The sequence below is a fragment of the Pelophylax lessonae genome (genome assembly GCF_965119305.1).
Source record: "Pelophylax lessonae genome assembly, chromosome: 1".
In the NCBI taxonomy this organism is placed as follows: Eukaryota; Metazoa; Chordata; class Amphibia; order Anura; family Ranidae; genus Pelophylax; species Pelophylax lessonae.
In genome coordinates, this window is record NC_138768.1 from 66,812,137 (window position 1) to 66,831,789 (window position 19,653).

General features: G+C 42.0%; 1 protein-coding gene across 1 annotated transcript in view; it reads left to right on the forward strand.

Annotated features, from left to right (window-relative positions):
* LOC309552182 (O-acyltransferase like protein-like) overlaps positions 1 to 19,653 on the forward strand; it is a gene marked incomplete at its 5' end in the record, with an annotated part of 137,390 nt that overhangs the window by 86,298 nt on the left and 31,439 nt on the right. The window contains 4 exons of the mRNA XM_082252995.1: positions 4,734 to 4,835; positions 6,631 to 6,796; positions 13,283 to 13,362; positions 18,938 to 19,051. Of these exons, the coding sequence (XP_082109121.1) occupies positions 4,734 to 4,835; positions 6,631 to 6,796; positions 13,283 to 13,362; positions 18,938 to 19,051 (462 nt within the window). The remainder of the gene's footprint in view (positions 1 to 4,733; positions 4,836 to 6,630; positions 6,797 to 13,282; positions 13,363 to 18,937; positions 19,052 to 19,653) is intronic.

Here is a 19,653-nt window from a genome sequence, read left to right on the forward strand (position 1 = left end):
CCAAAAACTTGGAAAGGTGGATCTCACACGTACCGACACAGACTATTCCGCAATTTAATTGATCCCCAAAGGTTTTTATTGAATAGCGGAATAGGAAATATGATCAAAAAAAAGTGTATGTTTTTCACACGTACAGAAGCACACTAGGCCCCAATTACTATTGTTTGTACCCCTAAAAGGATGGATGAGGAGGAGGAGGATGAAACAGGCAGCACCCTCAAATCTTCAGAAGTATGAGATTGTGTTCACTGTACCCCACAAAGATTGTGTTCACTGCACCCCAAAAGGATTGTCTTCACTGCACCCCACAAAGATTGTGTTCACTGTAATCCACAAAGATTGTGTTCACTGTACCCCCCAAAGATTTTGTTCACTGCACCCCACAAAGATTGTGTTCACTGTACCCCACAAAGATTGTGTTCACTGCACCCCAAAAGGATTGTCTTCACTGCACCCCACAAAGATTGTGTTCACTGTACCCCACAAAGATTGTGCTCACTGTACCCCCCAAAGATTTTGTTCACTGCACCCCACAAGGATTGTCTTCATTGCACCCCACAAGGATTGTCTTCACTGCACCCCACAAAGATTGTGTTCACTGTACCCCACAAATATTGTGTTCACTGCACCCCAAAAGGATTGTCTTCACTGCACCCCACAAAGATTGTGTTCACTGTACCCCACAAGGATTGTCTTCACTGCACCCCACAAGGATTGTCTTCACTGCACCCCACAAAGATTGTGTTCACTGTACCCCACAAAGATTGTGTTCACTGCACCACAAAAGGATTGTCTTTACTGCACCCCACAAAGATTGTGTTCACTGTACCCCACAAAGATTGTGTTCACTGTACCCCACAAAGATTTTGTTCACTGCACCCCACAACGATTGTGTTCACTGTACCCCACAAAGATTGTGTTCACTGCACCCCAAAAGGATTGTCTTCACTGCACCCCACAAAGATTGTGTTCACTGTACCCCACAAAGATTTTGTTCACTGCACCCCACAAAGATTGTGTTCACTGTACCCCACAAAGATTGTGTTCACTGTACCCCACAAAGATTTTGATCACTGCACCCCACAAGGATTGTCTTCACTGCACCCCACAAAGATTGTGTTCACTGTACCCCACAAAGATTGTGTTCACTGCACCCCAAAAGGATTGTCTTCACTGCACCCCACAAAGATTGTGTTCACTGTAATCCACAAAGATTGTGTTCACTGTACCCCACAAAGATTGTGTTCACTGTACCCCCCAAAGATTTTGTTCACTGCACCCCACAAGGATTGTCTTCACTGCACCCCACAAAGATTGTGTTCACTGTACCCCACAAAGATTTTGTTCACTGTACCCCACAAAGATTGTGTTCACTGTACCCCACAAAGATTTTGTTCACTGCACCCCACAAAGATTGTGTTCACTGCACCCCAAAAGGATTGTCTTCACTGCACCCCACAAAGATTGTGTTCACTGTACCCCACAAGGATTGTCTTCACTGCACCCCACAAAGATTGTGTTCACTGTACCCCACAAAGATTGTGTTCACTGTACCCCCCAAAGATTTTGTTCACTGCACCCCACAAGGATTGTCTTCACTGCACCCCACAAGGATTGTCTTCACTGCACCCCACAAAGATTGTGTTCACTGTACCCCACAAAGATTTTGTTCACTGCACCCCACAAAGATTGTGTTCACTGCACCCCAAAAGGATTGTCTTCACTGCACCCCACAAAGATTGTGTTCACTGTACCCCACAAGGATTGTGTTCACTGCACCCCACAAGGATTGTGTTCACTGCACCCCACAAAGATTGTGTTCACTGTTCCCCACAAAGATTGTGTTCACTGTTCCCCACAAAGATTGTGTTCACTGTACCCCACAAAGATTGTGTTCACTGTAGCCCCCAAAGATTTTGTTCACTGCACCCCACAAGGATTGTCTTCACTGCACACCACAAGGATTGTCTTCACTGCACCCCACAAAGATTGTGTTCACTGTACCCCACAAAGATTGTGTTCACTGTACCCCACAAAGATTTTGTTCACTGCACCCCACAAAGATTGTGTTCACTGCACCCCAAAAGGATTGTCTTCACTGCACCCCACAAGGATTGTCTTCACTGCACCCCACAAAGATTGTGTTCACTGTACCCCACAAAGATTGTGTTCACTGCACCCCAAAAGGATTGTCTTCACTGCACCCCACAAAGATTGTGTTCACTGTACCCCACAAAGATTGTGTTCACTGTACCCCCCAAAGATTTTGTTCACTGCACCCCACAAGGATTGTCTTCACTGCACCCCACAAGGATTGTCTTCACTGCACCCCACAAAGATTGTGTTCACTGTACCCCACAAAGATTGTGTTCACTGTACCCCCCAAAGATTTTGTTCACTGCACCCCACAAGGATTGTCTTCACTGCACCCCACAAGGATTGTCTTCACTGCACCCCACAAAGATTGTGTACACTGTACCCCACAAAGATGTTGTTCACTGTACCCCACAAAGAATGTGTTCACTGTACCCCACAAAGATTTTGTTCACTGCACCCCACAAAGATTGTGTTCACTGCACCCCACAAAGATTGTGTTCACTGCACCCCAAAAGGATTGTCTTCACTGCACCCCACAAAGATTGTGTTCACTGTAATCCACAAAGATTGTGTTCACTGTACCCCACAAAGATTGTGTTCACTGTACCCCACAAAGATTTTGTTCACTGCACCCCACAAGGATTGTCTTCACTGCACCCCACAAAGATTGTGTTCACTGTACCCCACAAAGATTTTGTTCACTGTACCCCACAAAGATTGTGTTCACTGTACCCCACAAAGATTGTGTTCACTGTACCCCACAAAGATTTTGTTCACTGCACCCCACAAAGATTGTGTTCACTGCACCCCAAAAGGATTGTCTTCACTGCACCCCACAAAGATTGTGTTCACTGTACCCCACAAGGATTGTCTTCACTGCACCCCACAAGGATTGTCTTCACTGCACCCCACAAAGATTGTGTTCACTGTTCCCCACAAAGATTTTGTTCACTGCACCCCACAAGGATTGTCTTCACTGCACCCCACAAAGATTGTGTACACTGTACCCCACAAAGATGTTGTTCACTGTACCCCACAAAGATTGTGTTCACTGTACCCCACAAAGATTTTGTTCACTGCACCCCACAAAGATTGTGTTCACTGCACCCCACAAAGATTGTGTTCACTGTACCCCACAAGGATTGTCTTCACTGCACCCCACAAGGATTGTCTTCACTGCACCCCACAAAGATTGTGTTCACTGTACCCCACAAAGATTTTGTTCACTGCACCCCAAAAGGATTGTGTTCACTGCACCCCAAAAAGATTGTGTTCACTGCAGCCCACACACAGAAAAATGGATGTGGATCACTGACACCTGCCTATCTCCTATCCCACACCACACAGCAATATTGATTGTAGTTTGTAGAACACACTGACCCTATAATTCAGCAGACTCTATCCCTAAAATGCCTACAACTCGCCCTGCCTAAACACTCCGACCTGACCCTAAATTCTATCCGGACACCAATTCGTTTTCCCTGCCTGTCTTTCCCTAATCAGCAGCCAGCACATATGTGTGCTCTGTCCCTGAGCTAAGCAGCAGAATGACGCCGCTGCGGCTGCCTCTAACTTATAAAGACTTGGTCACATGCTTCAGACGGCCAATCACAGCTACTCATACATTTGCAGGCATGGCTGGGTTAGCTTAAGGCACACCAGTTAAACGATTTTTGATTGGCTGTTGAAAGCCCGCCATAAAAAGAGCGCCAAAACATGCAAAACCCGGAAATAAAACGACCGAACACGGATTTTTTACCCGAACATACAGTAAAGTGTCCGTGTCCGTGTTCGGGTAACAAAAATCCAATTATTCGGTACGAACACGAATAATACAGTCCATGTTCGCTCAACACTAATCTTTATGTTTGAAGCCTGAAATGTGGAAAAAGGTCGAAAAGTTCAAGGGGGCCGAATACTTTCGCAAGGCACTGTAGCTGCTGGGTTTTAGAGCAATAGAGGTGCTGACATAAATACATAGACATTTATACAAGCTTTGCCTTTTGTACAAGCTCCTCCACTTGGGTCATGTAATGAATTCAGTAAAAGCTATTGGTAGAATGGGCAATCATGGGCAGCATGCAGTCTCCTTTAAATGGAGAGCAACATTCCAACTGTACAGACTTCCAAAGGAGAAAAAGGAAAGATGATTTCATGTTTTGTGAACTGTAATAGCTCATTCACATTAGGGAGGTGGTAAAAACTTGTGGTTGGGTCGGGCTTTTACTGTCTACCAACCTCTTTCACTGCAGAGGCAGCAATTGGTGGTGTACACATGTCAAAAACGCGATGCTTTGCTTTGTGGACGTGGCAAGAATTATACCCCCCTGTTGTTCTGCAAGTGCCCCGAAAACCACGTGCAATGCACTCATGCAGGGATCAAGGGGTTAAAGCAGGTGGTGAGGAGGCAATACAATGCCTTATCACCCCCTATCAAATGCTCTCTAAAGAGCGATCCACTAGCACCAAGCCCTAAGGAGCTTTCTTACTTCTCTCAGCATTCCTCCTTCAGTTTTATTTTTTTGTAAATGTTGGGGTTTGGTGCCCCCCCCCTCACCATAGTGCCACAAGGACTGGCCCACAAGTGCTTTATGGTAATTGCTTTTGCTGCCTCCTGTAATTTGCTTTTATTGCAGTGGATTTCTGGGTGCCAAAACATTCCTAAAGATGATTGAAGATTCTGAAAAAGAGGTTACTTTAACTATGGGAATGCGCTATATCTTTAAAAGGTTAAAGAGGTAAGTGTCCTAATACTAATACTGTCAGGTAAAATTAGGTCATTTTGTTAAAATAATATTAAAGCAGAACTAAACTCTCCTTTCATTTTCAGCAGTGGCGGCTGGTGCATGATAACTTTGGGGGGGGGGGGGGGGGGGGTTGCGGCACAAAATAGGGTTTCCATCCGTCCAGATTTGACGGATCGGATGTCAGTGGACATGTCTCCGCTGACATCCGATGCCCCATAGGGATGCATGCGGGGACCGTTTAGATCCGCTAAAAAAACTGACAGGTGGATCTGAACGGTCTGCCTGTGTGAAAGGGGCCTAAGTCTGTAGGGTTCAATATTGAGTTGGCCCACCCTTTGCAGCTATAACAGCTTCAACTCTTCTAGGAAGGCTGTCCACAAGGTTTAGGAGTGTGTCTATGGGAATGTTTGACCATTCTTCCAGAAGAACATTTGTGAGGTCAGGCTCAAACTGATGTTGGATGAGAAGGCCTGGCTCGCAGTCTCCGCATCTAAAAGGTTGAGGTCAGGCCTTTCAAGTTCCTCCACCCCAAGCTCGCTCATCCATGTCTTTATGGAACTTGCTTAGTGTGGTCAGTTTCTAATTGAAAAGCAGAGGGACTGACAGGAATACCAGCGATTTCACACAAAGGAAGCAATATAAAGAGAACATGATACTTTTCCATACAAGTGCTATGAAATGCTGGGGTAACAAACATTTTAAATAATGCCTTTGCTTTAGGTGTAGGCGAATCAAACATACCTCCTGAAGCCTGGCCGAAAAACTTCCAGAGATGGCATCATCCCATCCTGCCTTGTTGCAAGGATGTGGCTAAGACAAACCCCTCTTGCATGTGATCCCTCTCTCCCCTGTTGCAGTAGCTCTAAGCTCAGTAATGCTGCAATGAAGAAGATGGACCTCACATATGCAGGCAGGGGAGGACTGGGCCAGGGGGCAGGGATGCAATTGCCCCACCGGACCGCTGTGATGCAACATAAAAAGGCTGCACTGCTTTCCTGCTTTTGTCACAGACATGCCTAAAGGATTCCTGGTGAAGAGAATTAAAATGTTCCCACCACTGACATACTGAGTGCGGGATAAAGACAAGGACAGAGAGCAGGCCTTCCCCCAGCATGGATGGTGTAAACTGTATCTGAGCAGAGACCAGTTCCATGCCCCACTGGAGACTCTCCCCCCCCCCCCCCTCCAGCCCCGATCAAGCTGTTCCAGCTTCCCCCAAACGCCCCCTGCTGGCCATGTCAGGAACCCAGATTCAGCCCATAAGTAGAGAGTACCCAGAGCGGAGCTCCAGCCTGGAATGGGGGTCAGGGGGAGGCCAGGAAGAGGGAGAGTGGGAGCAATACCGATTTGCTGCACAATGGGCTTCTGGTTTGTACATGCCCCCTGGGCTGAAGATTGCCAGTCAGCCCCTGTATGCAGGGATTTGAAGGCTCACTCCTGTGATGGTTGCGGTGCACAGTAATGGCTGAGAATGTCTTAGCAACATCATAGCAACAAGGCATCATGGAAGGACGCTATATCTGAGGGGTTTTGGGTCAGGCTTCATTAGGTTTGTAAATGGCCTACAGCTATAGCAAAGGCGTTATCTAATTTTATTCAATCTGCAGTTAGTTTTTATCTATAGGTGTCCCTTACCTGCATCGGCAGTTTTTTGGTTAAGCTAAACTAACTTCTTAAAATCTAAACTCACAATAAAAAAATGATGGAGTTTCCCTTGATTTAAACTCTATATAGTTTATTAAACGTTTAATTCTGTAATTAATGTTTTTATTTTTTTGTATATCAGGATACAACCTCTCCACCTCGCTTCCATCCCACTCTCTATTGCTCTTATCTCATTGGTTCAGTGGGGCGTTTTCTGGGAACTACCCAAGCATCAGTGGGACAGCTGTAACCGTGTGTGGTGGGCAAACGTTTTACTGATTACCAATTTCGTGTCCGTTTCAGATTCTGTAAGTTTGTCTACTTACTCTTTTATTTAAATACTTTTCTTTAAGGGGTCATGCACATGGTTGTAAAAGGGACGTACCGCATGTACGAGTGTTCAGAACTTATATTAAAACTTTCCTGGAACTCACAGCTTGCCTGGTACAGCCGCCCATAGACAGCAATTACAAGATGCGGCTGTACACGGGTATACAGTGCATCCGGGAAGTATTCACAGCGCTTCGCTTTTCCCACATTTTCTTATGTTACAGCCTTATTCCAAAATTGATTCAATTCATTATTTTCTTTAAAATTCTACAGCAATATCCTATAATGTGATGTGATGATTTAAACCCACGCTAAATAAATATAATATCAAATATTAAGTATATTGAGTACTGTCCGTGATACTTTTTTTATTTGCACTAACATACAATTTTTCAGGACAAGCTTTGGGGGTATGTCCCCTTCATCAAGATCCAAGCAGTACTGATTCACAAAATGTTTAGCAGAATGGTAAAAAAACACAAAATCTCTAAGCCAAAGAAAAAAAAAGAGAGAACCAAACAAACATAAACAAATTTAACTGGCAATGGTAATAAAACTAACATAGTTAGTGAGATAAGACAGAGGGAGAGCTGACGACAGGGGGGAAGGTGGGGGGGGATAGTCACAGAGGGGGTTGTAAAACTGTGGGATAATGAGTAAGGAAACCCATATCTAAATTAAAGCCGTTATTTTTTGTGTCAAAAAGAAGTATCATTCTTAATTCAAAAGTTTTCCTTTCCTGGATAGTTCTGAAATTCCCTTTAACCACCTAAACCCTGGAAGATTTTACCCCCTTCCTGACCAGGGCCTATTTTGCGATTCGGCACTGCGTGACTTTAACGGACAATTGCGCGGTCGTGCGACGCTGTACCTAAACAAATTTGGCGTCCTTTTTTTCCCACAAACAGAGCTTTCTTTTGGTGGTATTTGATCACCTGTGCGATTTTTTGATCATGCGCTATAAACAAAAAAAAGCATAAATTTTGCAAAAATAACAATATTTTTCAAATTTTTTTTATATGAAATTCCCCCAAAAAAATGTAAAAATCTAAATTTTTTAACATTTTCGGCCAATTTGTTTTATGCTACATATGTTTGGTAAAAAAAAATCGCAAAAAGCGTATTTTGATTGGTTTGCGCAAAAGTTATCTCGTTTACTAACAAAGGGAAAGATTTTTGTCATTTTTGTTGTTTTTTTTTTTAACGCGTAATGGCGGAGATCTGCGATTTTTTTTTTTTTGCGGTACTGCGACATTGTGACGGACAGATCGGACCCTTGACTGACATTTTTGACACTTTTTGGGTTACCAGTGACATTACTACAGTAATCAATGCTATACATATGCACTGTTACTGTAAAATTACACTGGCAGTGAAGGGGTTAACTTTATTTGAGAGGGAGGGGTTATGTGTGTCCCTAGGGGCGTGTTTGTAACTGTGATTGGCTGTGGCTTGAGGTGTAGGAACAGTGATTAACGGTTCTACATGGTAGAACCGTATGATCACCATTTCTACACAGGGGAGAATGACAGGCGGCTTGTTTACATTAGCCGCCTGCCTTTCTCCCTCTCCACCAACGATCGCGAGTGACACGGTCGGGGGGGCCAGTGACCGCGCGGTAGCGCGCCTCCGGCGGCGCGCGCTCGCTCCTGAGACCCTCACAGGCTAGCGACGTAGACCTACGTCGCTCTGCCTGTGAGGGGCTGACTGCCGATGTAAATATACTGTGAGCAGTCGGCAAGTGGTTAAGAACTAAAACATTGAGGTCTTCTATAGTGATGTCCAGTTGTGAAAAATGATGTCCCACAGGTGTGCAGAAACTATCTTCTTTATGTTCCTTGATGGTATGTCGGTACAAATTCATCCTCGCTTGCAACTTCTGTCCTGTTTCGCCTAATCAGTACTGCTTGGATCTTGAAGAAGGGGACATACCCCGAAAGCTTGTCCTGAAAAATTGTATGTTAGTGCAAATAAAAAAAGTATCACGGACAGTACTCAATTGTCTCTGTCACAAGTGCACTAATACGGCTACAATGACCTCAAATATTAAGTATAAATGTAAATAAATAGGTGTATTGCAGCTGCTGTTCAATAAGTAAAAACTTAGACAAAATTAATAAAACCGAAAAACACAGCACTTGCAGAAAATATAAAATACCTAAAATATCCAAATAATTAAGATCCACAAAATTAAGAATGCCAATTTCCTGTGCACAAAGTGCAAGGTGTAACCATACAAATAAATGGAAGTGCTGGAATCAAAAATATATAATGCCTGAAATAACCAAATTCATAGATTATCCTAGGAGCACCCTAGCACTTACACAGGAGCGCCTTATTATTGCATTTGCACAATTTTCTAGCACTACCAGCACTTTAATTTATATTTATGGTTATACTTTGCACTTTGTGCACATGAATTTTGAACTTTTATATATTATTATTGTGGATTTTACTATGAATTTGGTTATTTCAGGCACTAGATATTTTTGATTCCAGCACTTCCATTTATTTGTATGGTTACACCTTGCAAATAAGTGCACAGGAAATTTGCATTCCTAATTTTGTGGATCTTAATTATTTGGTTATTTTAGGTATTTTATATTTTCTGCAAGCGCTGTGTTTTTCTGTTTTATTAATATCCTATAATGACAATGTGAAAGAAGTTTGTTTGAAATTTTAGCAAATTTATTAAAAATAAAAAAAAATCCCATGTACACAAGTATTCACAGCCTTTGCTCAATACTTTTTTAACCACTTCAGCTCCGGAAGGTTTTACCCCCTAATGACCAGGCCATTTTTGTGATTTGACACTGGGTTACTTTAACTAACAATTGCACAGTCGTGCGACACTGTACACAAATACTATTGATGTCCTTTTTTTCTCCCACAAATAGAGCTTTCTTTTGGTGGTATTTTATCACCTCTACGATTTTTAGATTTTGCGATATAAACCAAGAAAGAGCGACAATTTTGAAACAAAACACAATATTTTTTACTTTCTGCTATAAAACATTCCCAATTAAAAAAAAATAAAAAAATCCCTAGTTTTTTTTATCAGTTTAGGCCAATTTGTATTCTCTTACATATTTTTGGTTAAAAAAAAAAAAAAAATCCCAAAAAGCGTATTTTATTTGGTTTGCGCAAAAGTTAGTGTTAACAATCTGCGAGATAGATTTTTGGACTTTTTATTATTTTTTATTTTTTTAAGTAATGGCGGCGATCAGCGATTTTTAGCGGGACTGCAACATTGCGGCAGACAGATCCGACCCCTAACTGACATTTTTGACACTTTTTAGGGACTGATGAGACCAAGATAAACGTATTTGGTTCAGGTGGTGTCAAAGGTGTGTGGCGGCAACCAGGTGAAGAGTACAAAGACAAGTGTGTCTTGCCTACAGTCAAGCATGGTGGTGGGAGTGTCATGGTCTGGGGCTGCATGAGTGCTGCCGACACTGGAGACCTACAGTTCATTGAGAGAACCATGAATGCCAACATGTACTGTGACATACTGAAGCAGAGCATGATCCCCTCCCTTCAGAGACTGGGTCGCAGGGCAGTATTCCAACATGATAACGACCCCAAACACACCTCCAAGACGACCACTGCCTTGCTAAAGATACTGAGGGTAAAGGTGATGGAATGGTCAAGCATGTCTCCAGACCTAAACCCTATTGAGCATCTGTGGGGCATCCTCAAACGGAAGGTGGAGGAGCGCAAGGTCTCTAACATCCATCAGCTCCGTGATGTCATCATGAAGAAGTGGAAGAGGACTCCAGTGGTAACCTGTGAAGCTCTGGTGAACTCCATTCCCAAGAGGGTTAAGGCAGTTCTGGAAAATAATGGTAGCCACACAAAATATTGACACTTAGGGCCCAATTTGGACATTTTCACCTAGGGGTGTACTCACTTTTGTTGCCAGTGGTTTAGAAATTAATGGCTGTGTGTTGAGTTATTTAGAGGGGACAGCAAATTTACACCGTTATACAAGCTGTACACTCACTACTTTATATTGTAGCAAAGTGTCATTTCTTCAGTGTTGTCACATGAAAATATATAATAAAATATTTACAAAAATGTGAGGGGTGTACTCACTTTTGTGAGATACTGTATACCTAAAAAAAACTCCCCTCTCCTGATTATCCTCCCCTATAAAATGATAAACAATAAAAAGGAATACATAGCTGAACTATAGAAACCACTATTTGGAGCTTCTACGGTGGTCAGTCACGTGACCAAATGTCTTGGCATTGGTCACATGATCTCACTTGATGGGAACGCTCAGATAAAGCGTATGTCTGGTGACAACAGCTTCACCGCCCAGGACGTGAGGGAGAATGTGCACCACCTTTTGTGACATAGAAGAAGCCTAGAAACCTTGTCTGCTTTATTTCTGTGTCCCTGTTAATGATTGTCACTTCCTATCTAATGAAACCGTTGTCTCTACGACAGAAAGTGAGCGAGAAAACCTGACAAGGGTTCAATTCTTTACCCTCTTTATCCTAAATTGTATAAAAAAAAAAAAAAAAAATATATATATATATACATATATATATATATATATATATATATATAAGTTCAGTGGAGATCAAAGCACTAAATTTACATTCTACTATCTACTATTCTCTAACTATATAGGTTGGTCAGGTTGAGGAGAGGAAAAATGCAGAAAAAAGTTTGCATTAAAGAATTGGCATGGCATTGAAGTTAAAATGAAATGAAACATTAAAAATGCAAACATTTAAATTAAGGTTGGCTTAAGAACTTGCAAACTAAAAAAGAAAAAAAAAAAAAAAAAGAATTATAAATATAATAAAATTGATTAAAAAATATTTCCTTCTCTCTAAATAAAATGAAAAATTAAAATTGGGGTTTCCTTATCTCTAAATACAATGAAAAATTAAAATTGGGGGTTTCCTTATCTCTAAATAAAATGAAAAATTAAAATCGGGGGTTTCCTTATCTCTAAATAAAATGAAAAATTAAAATCGGGGGTTTCCTTATCTCTAAATTAAAATGAAAAATTAAAATTGGGGTTTCCCTATCTCTAAATAAAATGAAAAATTAAAATTGGGGTTTCCTTATCTCTAAATACAATGAAAAATTAAAATTGGGGTTTCCCTATCTCTAAATAAAATGAAAAATTAAAATCGGGGTTTCCTTATCTCTAAACAAAATGAAAAATTAAAATCGGGGGTTTCCTTATCTCTAAATAAAATGAAAAATTAAAATCGGGGGTTTCCTTATCTCTAAATAAAATGAAAAATTAAAATCGGGGGTTTCCTTATCTCTAAATTAAAATGAAAAATTAAAATTGGGGTTTCCCTATCTCTAAATAAAATGAAAAATTAAAATTGGGGTTTCCTTATCTCTAAATACAATGAAAAATTAAAATTGGGGTTTCCCTATCTCTAAATAAAATGAAAAATTAAAATCGGGGTTTCCTTATCTCTAAACAAAATGAAAAATTAAAATCGGGGGTTTCCTTATCTCTAAATAAAATGAAAAATTAAAATTGGGGGTTTCCTTATCTCTAAATAAAATGAAAAATTAAAATTGGGGTTTCACTATCTCTAAATAAAATGAAAAATAGGGAAACTCCAATTTTAATTTTTCATTTTATTTAGAGATAGTGAAACCCCAATTTTAATATTTTATTTAGAGATAAGGAAACCCCCGATTTAAATTTTTCATTTTATTTAGAGATAAGGAAACCCCGATTTTAATTTTTCATTTTATTTAGAGATAGGGAAACCCCAATTTTAATTTTTCATTGTATTTAGAGATAAGGAAACCCCAATTTTAATTTTTTTATTTTATTTAGAGATAGGGAAACTCCAATTTTAATCTCTAAATAAAAGGAAAAATTAAAATTGGGGTTTCCCTATCTCTAAATAAAAGGAAACATTAAAATTGGGGTTTCTCTATCTCTAAATACTCTAAATAAAATGAAAAATTCAAATTGGGGTTTCCTTATCTCTAGATAATATGAAAAATTTAAATCGGAGTTTCCTTATCTCTAAATAAAATGAAAAATTAAAATTGGGGTCAATTTAGGATTTGTAAACCAAATGAAGAATTATAATAAAATTGATTTAAAAAAAAATGTCTTTCTCTCCCCTCCTCTTTCATTACCTCCTTCCTTTCTTTCTTCTTTCCTTGCCTTCTGTTCTATTCCTGTCTTCTCTCAATTATTTAATTGCACAATAAAGAACGTCCATGCATGGGCATGAATGAGTGTCTATTACATTAATACGTTTTGAAACAAAGGAACAGATATTAACCCAATCAATAATGTGACAGCAGCAGTGCTGACCTTATATATGTACAGCTGGGGCCAATCAATACAACACGCCAACATGAATTGTACATGAGAGAGCGATACAATCCAAAACTTTTGTTTTGCAAAGCGTGGTAAGACTTTATAGAAAATGATTGCTGTGTCTCTCTGCCATTTATTTCAGTGCACCGGCTGGGCCTGGTACCTCTCAAATGATTTCCAGTTCCATCTCACAACCCCTCTTCTCATTTTTCTGTATGTCAAGTAAGTATATCTTCAGGCATGTGTTATTATGGGGGTCTGGGTCGGGAGGTCCCCAGTGATAATAGAAATGAATGTCATAGATCATTTGGTGCGCTATAACATTTGAGAGCGTCAGCTTAGCTTCGGCTCAGTGACTGTAAACCATTATGTGACCTAATATTTCCCCCCCCCCAGCAATTGATGATTGCTGAGTTTGTATAATTATTATTTTTACAATGCAGGATTGAGGCTGGCCATACATGTACAATTTTCTTGTACAATTTTCTTTTAGGTTTACCTTAACTTAAACTATGTATTTCAGGAGCCTGCCTAATTGGATACAATTAAAAGTTGTTTATTTTTGGCCTCATATTATATTGTTTTTGGTAAATCTAAAAGAAAATTGAACATGTATTGAACATGTATGCCTTACACTCACCGGCCGCTTTATTAGGTACTCTGCTAGTACCAGGTTGGATCCCCTTTTGCCTTAATTCTTCATGGCATAGATTCAGCAAGGTGTTGGAAACATTCCTCAGAGATTTTGGTCCAAAGTGACATGATGGCATCACGCAGTTGCTGCAGATCCATGATGCAACTCTCCCATCCCACCACATCCCAAAGGTGCTCTATTGGATGAGATGTGGTGACTGTGGAGGCAATTGGAGTACAGTGACCTCATTGTCATGTTGAAGAAACCATTGGTGAGATGATTGGAGCTTTGTGACATGGTGCATTATCCTGCTGGAAGGAGCCATCAGAAGATGGGTACACTGTAGTCATAAAGGGATGGGCATGGTCAGCAACAATACTCAGGTAGGCCGTGGTGTTTAAACGATGCTCAATTAAAAAAAAATATCCCCCCCACCATTACACCACCAGCCTGAACCATTAATACAAGGCAGGATGGATCCATGCTTTCATGTTTACGCCAAATTCTGACCCCACCATCTGAATGTCGTGGCTTAACCACTTTACCACCGGAGGATTTTGCTGTCTTACGTCCAGGCCATTTTTTGCGATTTGGCGCTGTGCAAATTTAACTGACAATTGTGCGGTCGTGCGACGCCGTACCCAAACTAAATTTACGTCCTTTTTTTTCCACAAACAGAGCTTTCTTTTGGTGGTATTTGATCACCTGTGTGATTTTTACTTTTTGCGCTATAAATAAAAAAAAGAGCGTTTATTTTGAAAAAATAACAATATTTTTCACATTTTTTTTTTATATGAAATTCCCCCCTAAAAAAAATGTAAAAATCTAAATTTTTTTAAATTTTTGGCCAGTTTGTTTTCTGCTACCTATGTTTGGTAAAAAAAAAATCACAATAAGCGTATTTTGATTGGTTTGCGCAAAAGTTATTGCGTTTACTAACTAAGGGAAAGATTTCTGTCATTTTTGGTGTTTTTTTTTAACGAGTAATGGCGACGATCTGCGATTTTTTTTTTTCTTTGCGGGACTGCGACATTGCGGCGGACAGATCGGACCCTTGACTGACATTTTTGACACTTTTGGGGGTACCAGTGACATTACTACAGTAATCAGTGCTATACATATGCACTGTTACTGTAAAAATGACACTGGCAGGGAAGGGGTTAATTTTATTGGAGAGGGAGGGGTTGATGTATGCCTGGTGCTTACTAACGTGTGTGGGGGGGAGGTGACTGAGTGACACAGGGACAGATCGCAGGTTCAGCTATGCTGAACCCCGCAGTCTGTCACTGTTTATCACTTAGGAGATCCGCCCGCTCTGTTTACACAAGCGGGCGGATTTCCACACTAGATCCCCGACGATCGGGGAAGAGCGGCGGTGATCACCGCCGCTCCTCCCCTGGCCCGACTCTTGCTGTGACTGAAAACAGCGAGAGCGAGCCTCCGGCGGCGCCTACAAGGGGAGGAGTCCAGCGACGTAGGTCTACGTCGCTGGACGGAATCGAGCCACTTTGCCGCGGTACAGTCCCAGTGACTGGTCGGCAATTGGTTAAATTGAAACTCATCAGACCAGGCTACATTTTTCCAATCTTCTATTGTCCAATTTTTGTGCCCATCAGTGCAGCATATCAGTGCTGCCTTATCAGTGCAGCCTCATTAGTGCCCATGAGTGCAGTTTATCAGTACCCACCATTTCCGCCCCAAGGTCCAATGTGCTGCGTGTTCAGAGATGGTATTCTGCATACTCTGGTTGTAACAAGTGGTTATTTGTGTTACTGTTGTCTTTCTATCATCTAGAACCAGTCTGCCCATTCTCCTCTGACCTCTGACATCAACAAGGCATTTTCCTCCACACAACTGCCGCTCACTGGATATTTTCTCTTTTTCTGACCATTCTCTGTAAAGATGATGGTTGTGTGTGAAAATTCTATCAGATCAGAAGTTTTTGAAATACTCAGACCAGCACGTCTGGCACCAACAACTACGCCGCATTCAAAGTCACTTAAATCCCCTTTCTTCCCCATTCTGATGCTGGGTATGAACTTCAGCAAGTCATCTTCACCACTTCTAGATGCCTAAATGCATTCAGTTGCTGCCATGTGATTGGCTGATTAGCAATTTGTGTTTCCAAGCAATTGAACAGGTTTACCTAATAAAGTAGCCAGTGAGTGTATATAGCTGCAACAGTTTGAGAAGCGCTGTACAATATGAAGACAAATAGTATAGTTAAAATACAAATCAAGGGAAAAGAGTTAGGAGGGTCCCGCTCACGGGGGTTTACAAATGTAAAATTGGTCAATGGCTAATTTGGGAGAATGGAAGGTGGATTTTTAAAAATGACAATTAAAAACTGGTTGTAGAAATGTCACTTAAGCAGTAATAAACCCAAAAGCAAACATTTATTATAATGCAGCTTACCACTTCTTAGATGTCATTTGTTTCCTCTATTAGACTTTCTTTCCTTTTATTTTTATCTGATGATCCAACCAGTAAAGCTTCTGTTTTTCAAAGAACAAGCTCTCTTCCAGATGTGTCAATATACATGGATGGGATAAACCATTTACCACTGACAGTGGGGCTTACAATTATCAGTTTTTGTTTATTCATGTAAAACTTTTAGTCTCGGTTCACACTAGCCCAACTCCAAAGTCGCACGACTTCCAGTGCAACTTTGGAGTCCAACTTTGATATGACGTAATGTGTTTTTTTACACCCTGTGGCATTAATGTCATATCAAAGTCAGACCAAAGTAGTGCAGGAACCTTTTCTTAGCCCCGGTTTACGATGCCGCGGCTTCAAAGTCGCGCAAATTTGAATCCGACATCCCAGCGCGACTTCAACGCGGCTTGCATACGACTTCTTTAACAGAAGTCAATGCAAGTCATGCCGAAGTCGCACCAAAAGCAGTGCAGGAACCTTTTTCTAAGTCGGAGCAACTTGAATCGTACTGGTTAGAAGGGCTCCAATGCCATTAATAGGGAGCGACTTGTCATGGGACTTTGAACTATCAAGTCGCATGACAAGTCGCGGCAGTGTGAACCAGAGCTAAAGTTGGACAGACATGTATAGTATCAGTTAAGACAGCTCTCATAGGGAAACATTGAATTTCACATGTCATCCAACGTGGGGTCTCTCAAGTTGGATCCTATGTTCAGTGTGAACCGAGCCTTAGGCTGGCCATACACTATACAATTTTCTTATTCAATTTCCTTTAGATTTACCTTTAACTATGTAGTGCAAGGGCCTGCCTGATTGCATACAAATTTAAAGTGTTTAGGTTTGACCCTATATTACATGGTTTTGGTAAATCTAAAGGAAAGTTGAACAAGAAAATTGTATAGTGTATGGCCAGCCTTATCCTAAAGGCAAAAAACTGTTTGCTGTAACTGATTATATATTATATTATTCAATGCTACTGTCCAGAGGTGCTCCCTGTGCCCCTTCATCCAGAGTGGGACCCCTTTAATACAGGTGTGTTACTGGCCAGATCACCAGGTAAAAAACAAATTGGAAAAAGCCTTAGGGCTCTTTCACACGGGCGGTCCGATCAGATCTGCCTGTCAGTTTTTTAGGCGGATCTGATCGGATCCTCCATGCAGCTCTATGGGGCAGCGGGTGTCAGCGGAGACACCTCCGCTGACACCCGCTGCCATCCGTATCCGATCCTGTCCGTGAAATCTGGACGGATGGAAACCCTATTTATCCATCCGTTCAGGGATCGGATCGGATGAGAGCGGACAGGCGGTCCGCTCTCATCCGATCCCCCATAGAGAGCAGCGGGGGCTGAGACACCTCCCTCTCCGCTCTGCAAGCGGAGACGGAGCTGTCATCCGCCGGCTCAGCGGGGATCGCGGACCTACGGAGGCGGGCCGTGTGAAAGAGGCCTTAAAAAAGAAAACTAATGCAGCCACCACATCTAATCAATGGTAAGCTGCGATATATTACATTATTGCTTTTGGGTTTGTTACTGTCTTAATACCTATAATAATATTATACCCTGGGCAAAATGATATACAGAAAATACTGTAATATACTAATGTATATTGGATTTAAAGCGACATTAAAGCTTCGTTTTATTTTTTTATTAAAACAACAAATTTTGTATACTTACCTGCTCTGTGCAATGGTTTTCCACAGAACAGCCCCGATCCTCTTTTCCTGGGGTCCCCCAGGCTCCTCCTCTTCAGCATGTGCCCCCATGGAAAGGGGGCACCTGTGCGTGCTTGCTCCCGAGCCACACTGTTTCTGTGTTTGTGTCTATTAACACAGAGCAGGTGGCTCAGCGCCCCCCCCTGCTCATTTGATTGACAACAATTTTTGCAGCACAAAAGGTTTTTCACCTTAATGCATAGAATGCATTAAGGGGAAAAGCCTTAAAGTGGTTGTAAAGGCAGTTTTTTTTTTTTATCTTAATCCATTCTTTGCATTAAGATAAAAAACCTGTGTGCAGCAGCCTCCCTAATACACACCTGAGCCCCATCTTGTGATGTGCACGAGTGCCTCGGGAGTTCGGGATTCTCCCTCCTGATTGGCTGAGACATGCCATTGGGTCTCGCTGCTGTCCATCAATTTCAGTTAGCCAATGAGGAGAGAGAGGGGGGTGGGGCCGAGCTGCAGCTTGGCTCAGGTGTCCCCATAGCAAGCCGCTTGCTGTGGGGGCACTCAGCAGGAGGGAGGGGCCCGAGAAGAAGAGGATCTGGGCTGTTCAATGAAAAAATAACTGCACAGAGCAGGTAAATATGAAGCGTTTGTTATTTTTAAAGGAAAAAAAAAAATCTTAAAAAAAAAAAAAAGCCATCTTAACTAAGGGAAACTGGCAGTGAAGCCTTACGACTTCAAAGCTGGTCCCCCATTGCGCATGCAGGAAGCACGCTGCGCTTTGTGAATGGGTCGGCTGCAGGGGAAGGAAACAAGGTGCCCCCATCCCCCCAAAAGGTGCCAAATGAGGCAGTGAGGGGGGGAGGAGGCAGACAAGTGGAGCTTTCCCTTTTGGGTGGAGCTCTGCTTTAATTTGTGTCTTATATGCCTTTACCAGAGAATCACACACATTATCACACCTAGAGAATTCCTCTGGGAGCCATTTGTTGGAGTTTATCTTTGAACAGGCAAGGAGGTGAAGCAGTTGTTCTGTTTGATAAAATTTGTATCTGTCTTTGTGTTTTGCAGAGCTAAATATGTAATGTTTGCTGGAGTGGCGCTGATGTTTATCGCTTCTACTATTACCACCACCTTGATTTCCTTTTTTTTAAAGCTTTCAATCCGTTATCCAAGAGGTGAAAGGTAACTATAAAATATTAGCTCTTTGGCATGTCTAGAAATTTTGAGACTTCAGGCATTTGGATGTAAACCTACATACACTGAAAAGGGAAACAACCACCACAGGGCCATCTTACCGAATGGGCATGCTGGGCAGTTGCCCGGGGGCCCCACTTGCCCGGGAGGGCCCCCACCTGCCCAGCGACTAAGTATTACTCCTGATTCCTGTGCGCATGCCGAACTTAGCAGGTGGCAAATGCCCTGTGCTGCTGTCAGGCCACTTGCGCCGTGGAGGGGGAGCCCACAACTGCAAGAATGTCTGTCCGCCTCCACGGGAACAGGCACACACAGGACAGTCGCGTCTGACTCCCGTCCGTGTGTGTGTGTTCACCGGACCCAGCCGCCCAACTTGGAAGCTGTCCATAGCCTGGCACTGCTGTACCAATAAATATTTCCTTATCAATAATTGGCATTTTTATTCTCATGGGTGGTTGTGTAGGCGGGGCCCCAGTGCACTGCATTTCCCAGGGCCCTTTAATGCTCTAAAGATGGCACTGAACCACCACACTCCACCGCAAAACAGCTTCTAGTGGCTGGCTCAGGTGCCTCCACACTCCAATAAACAA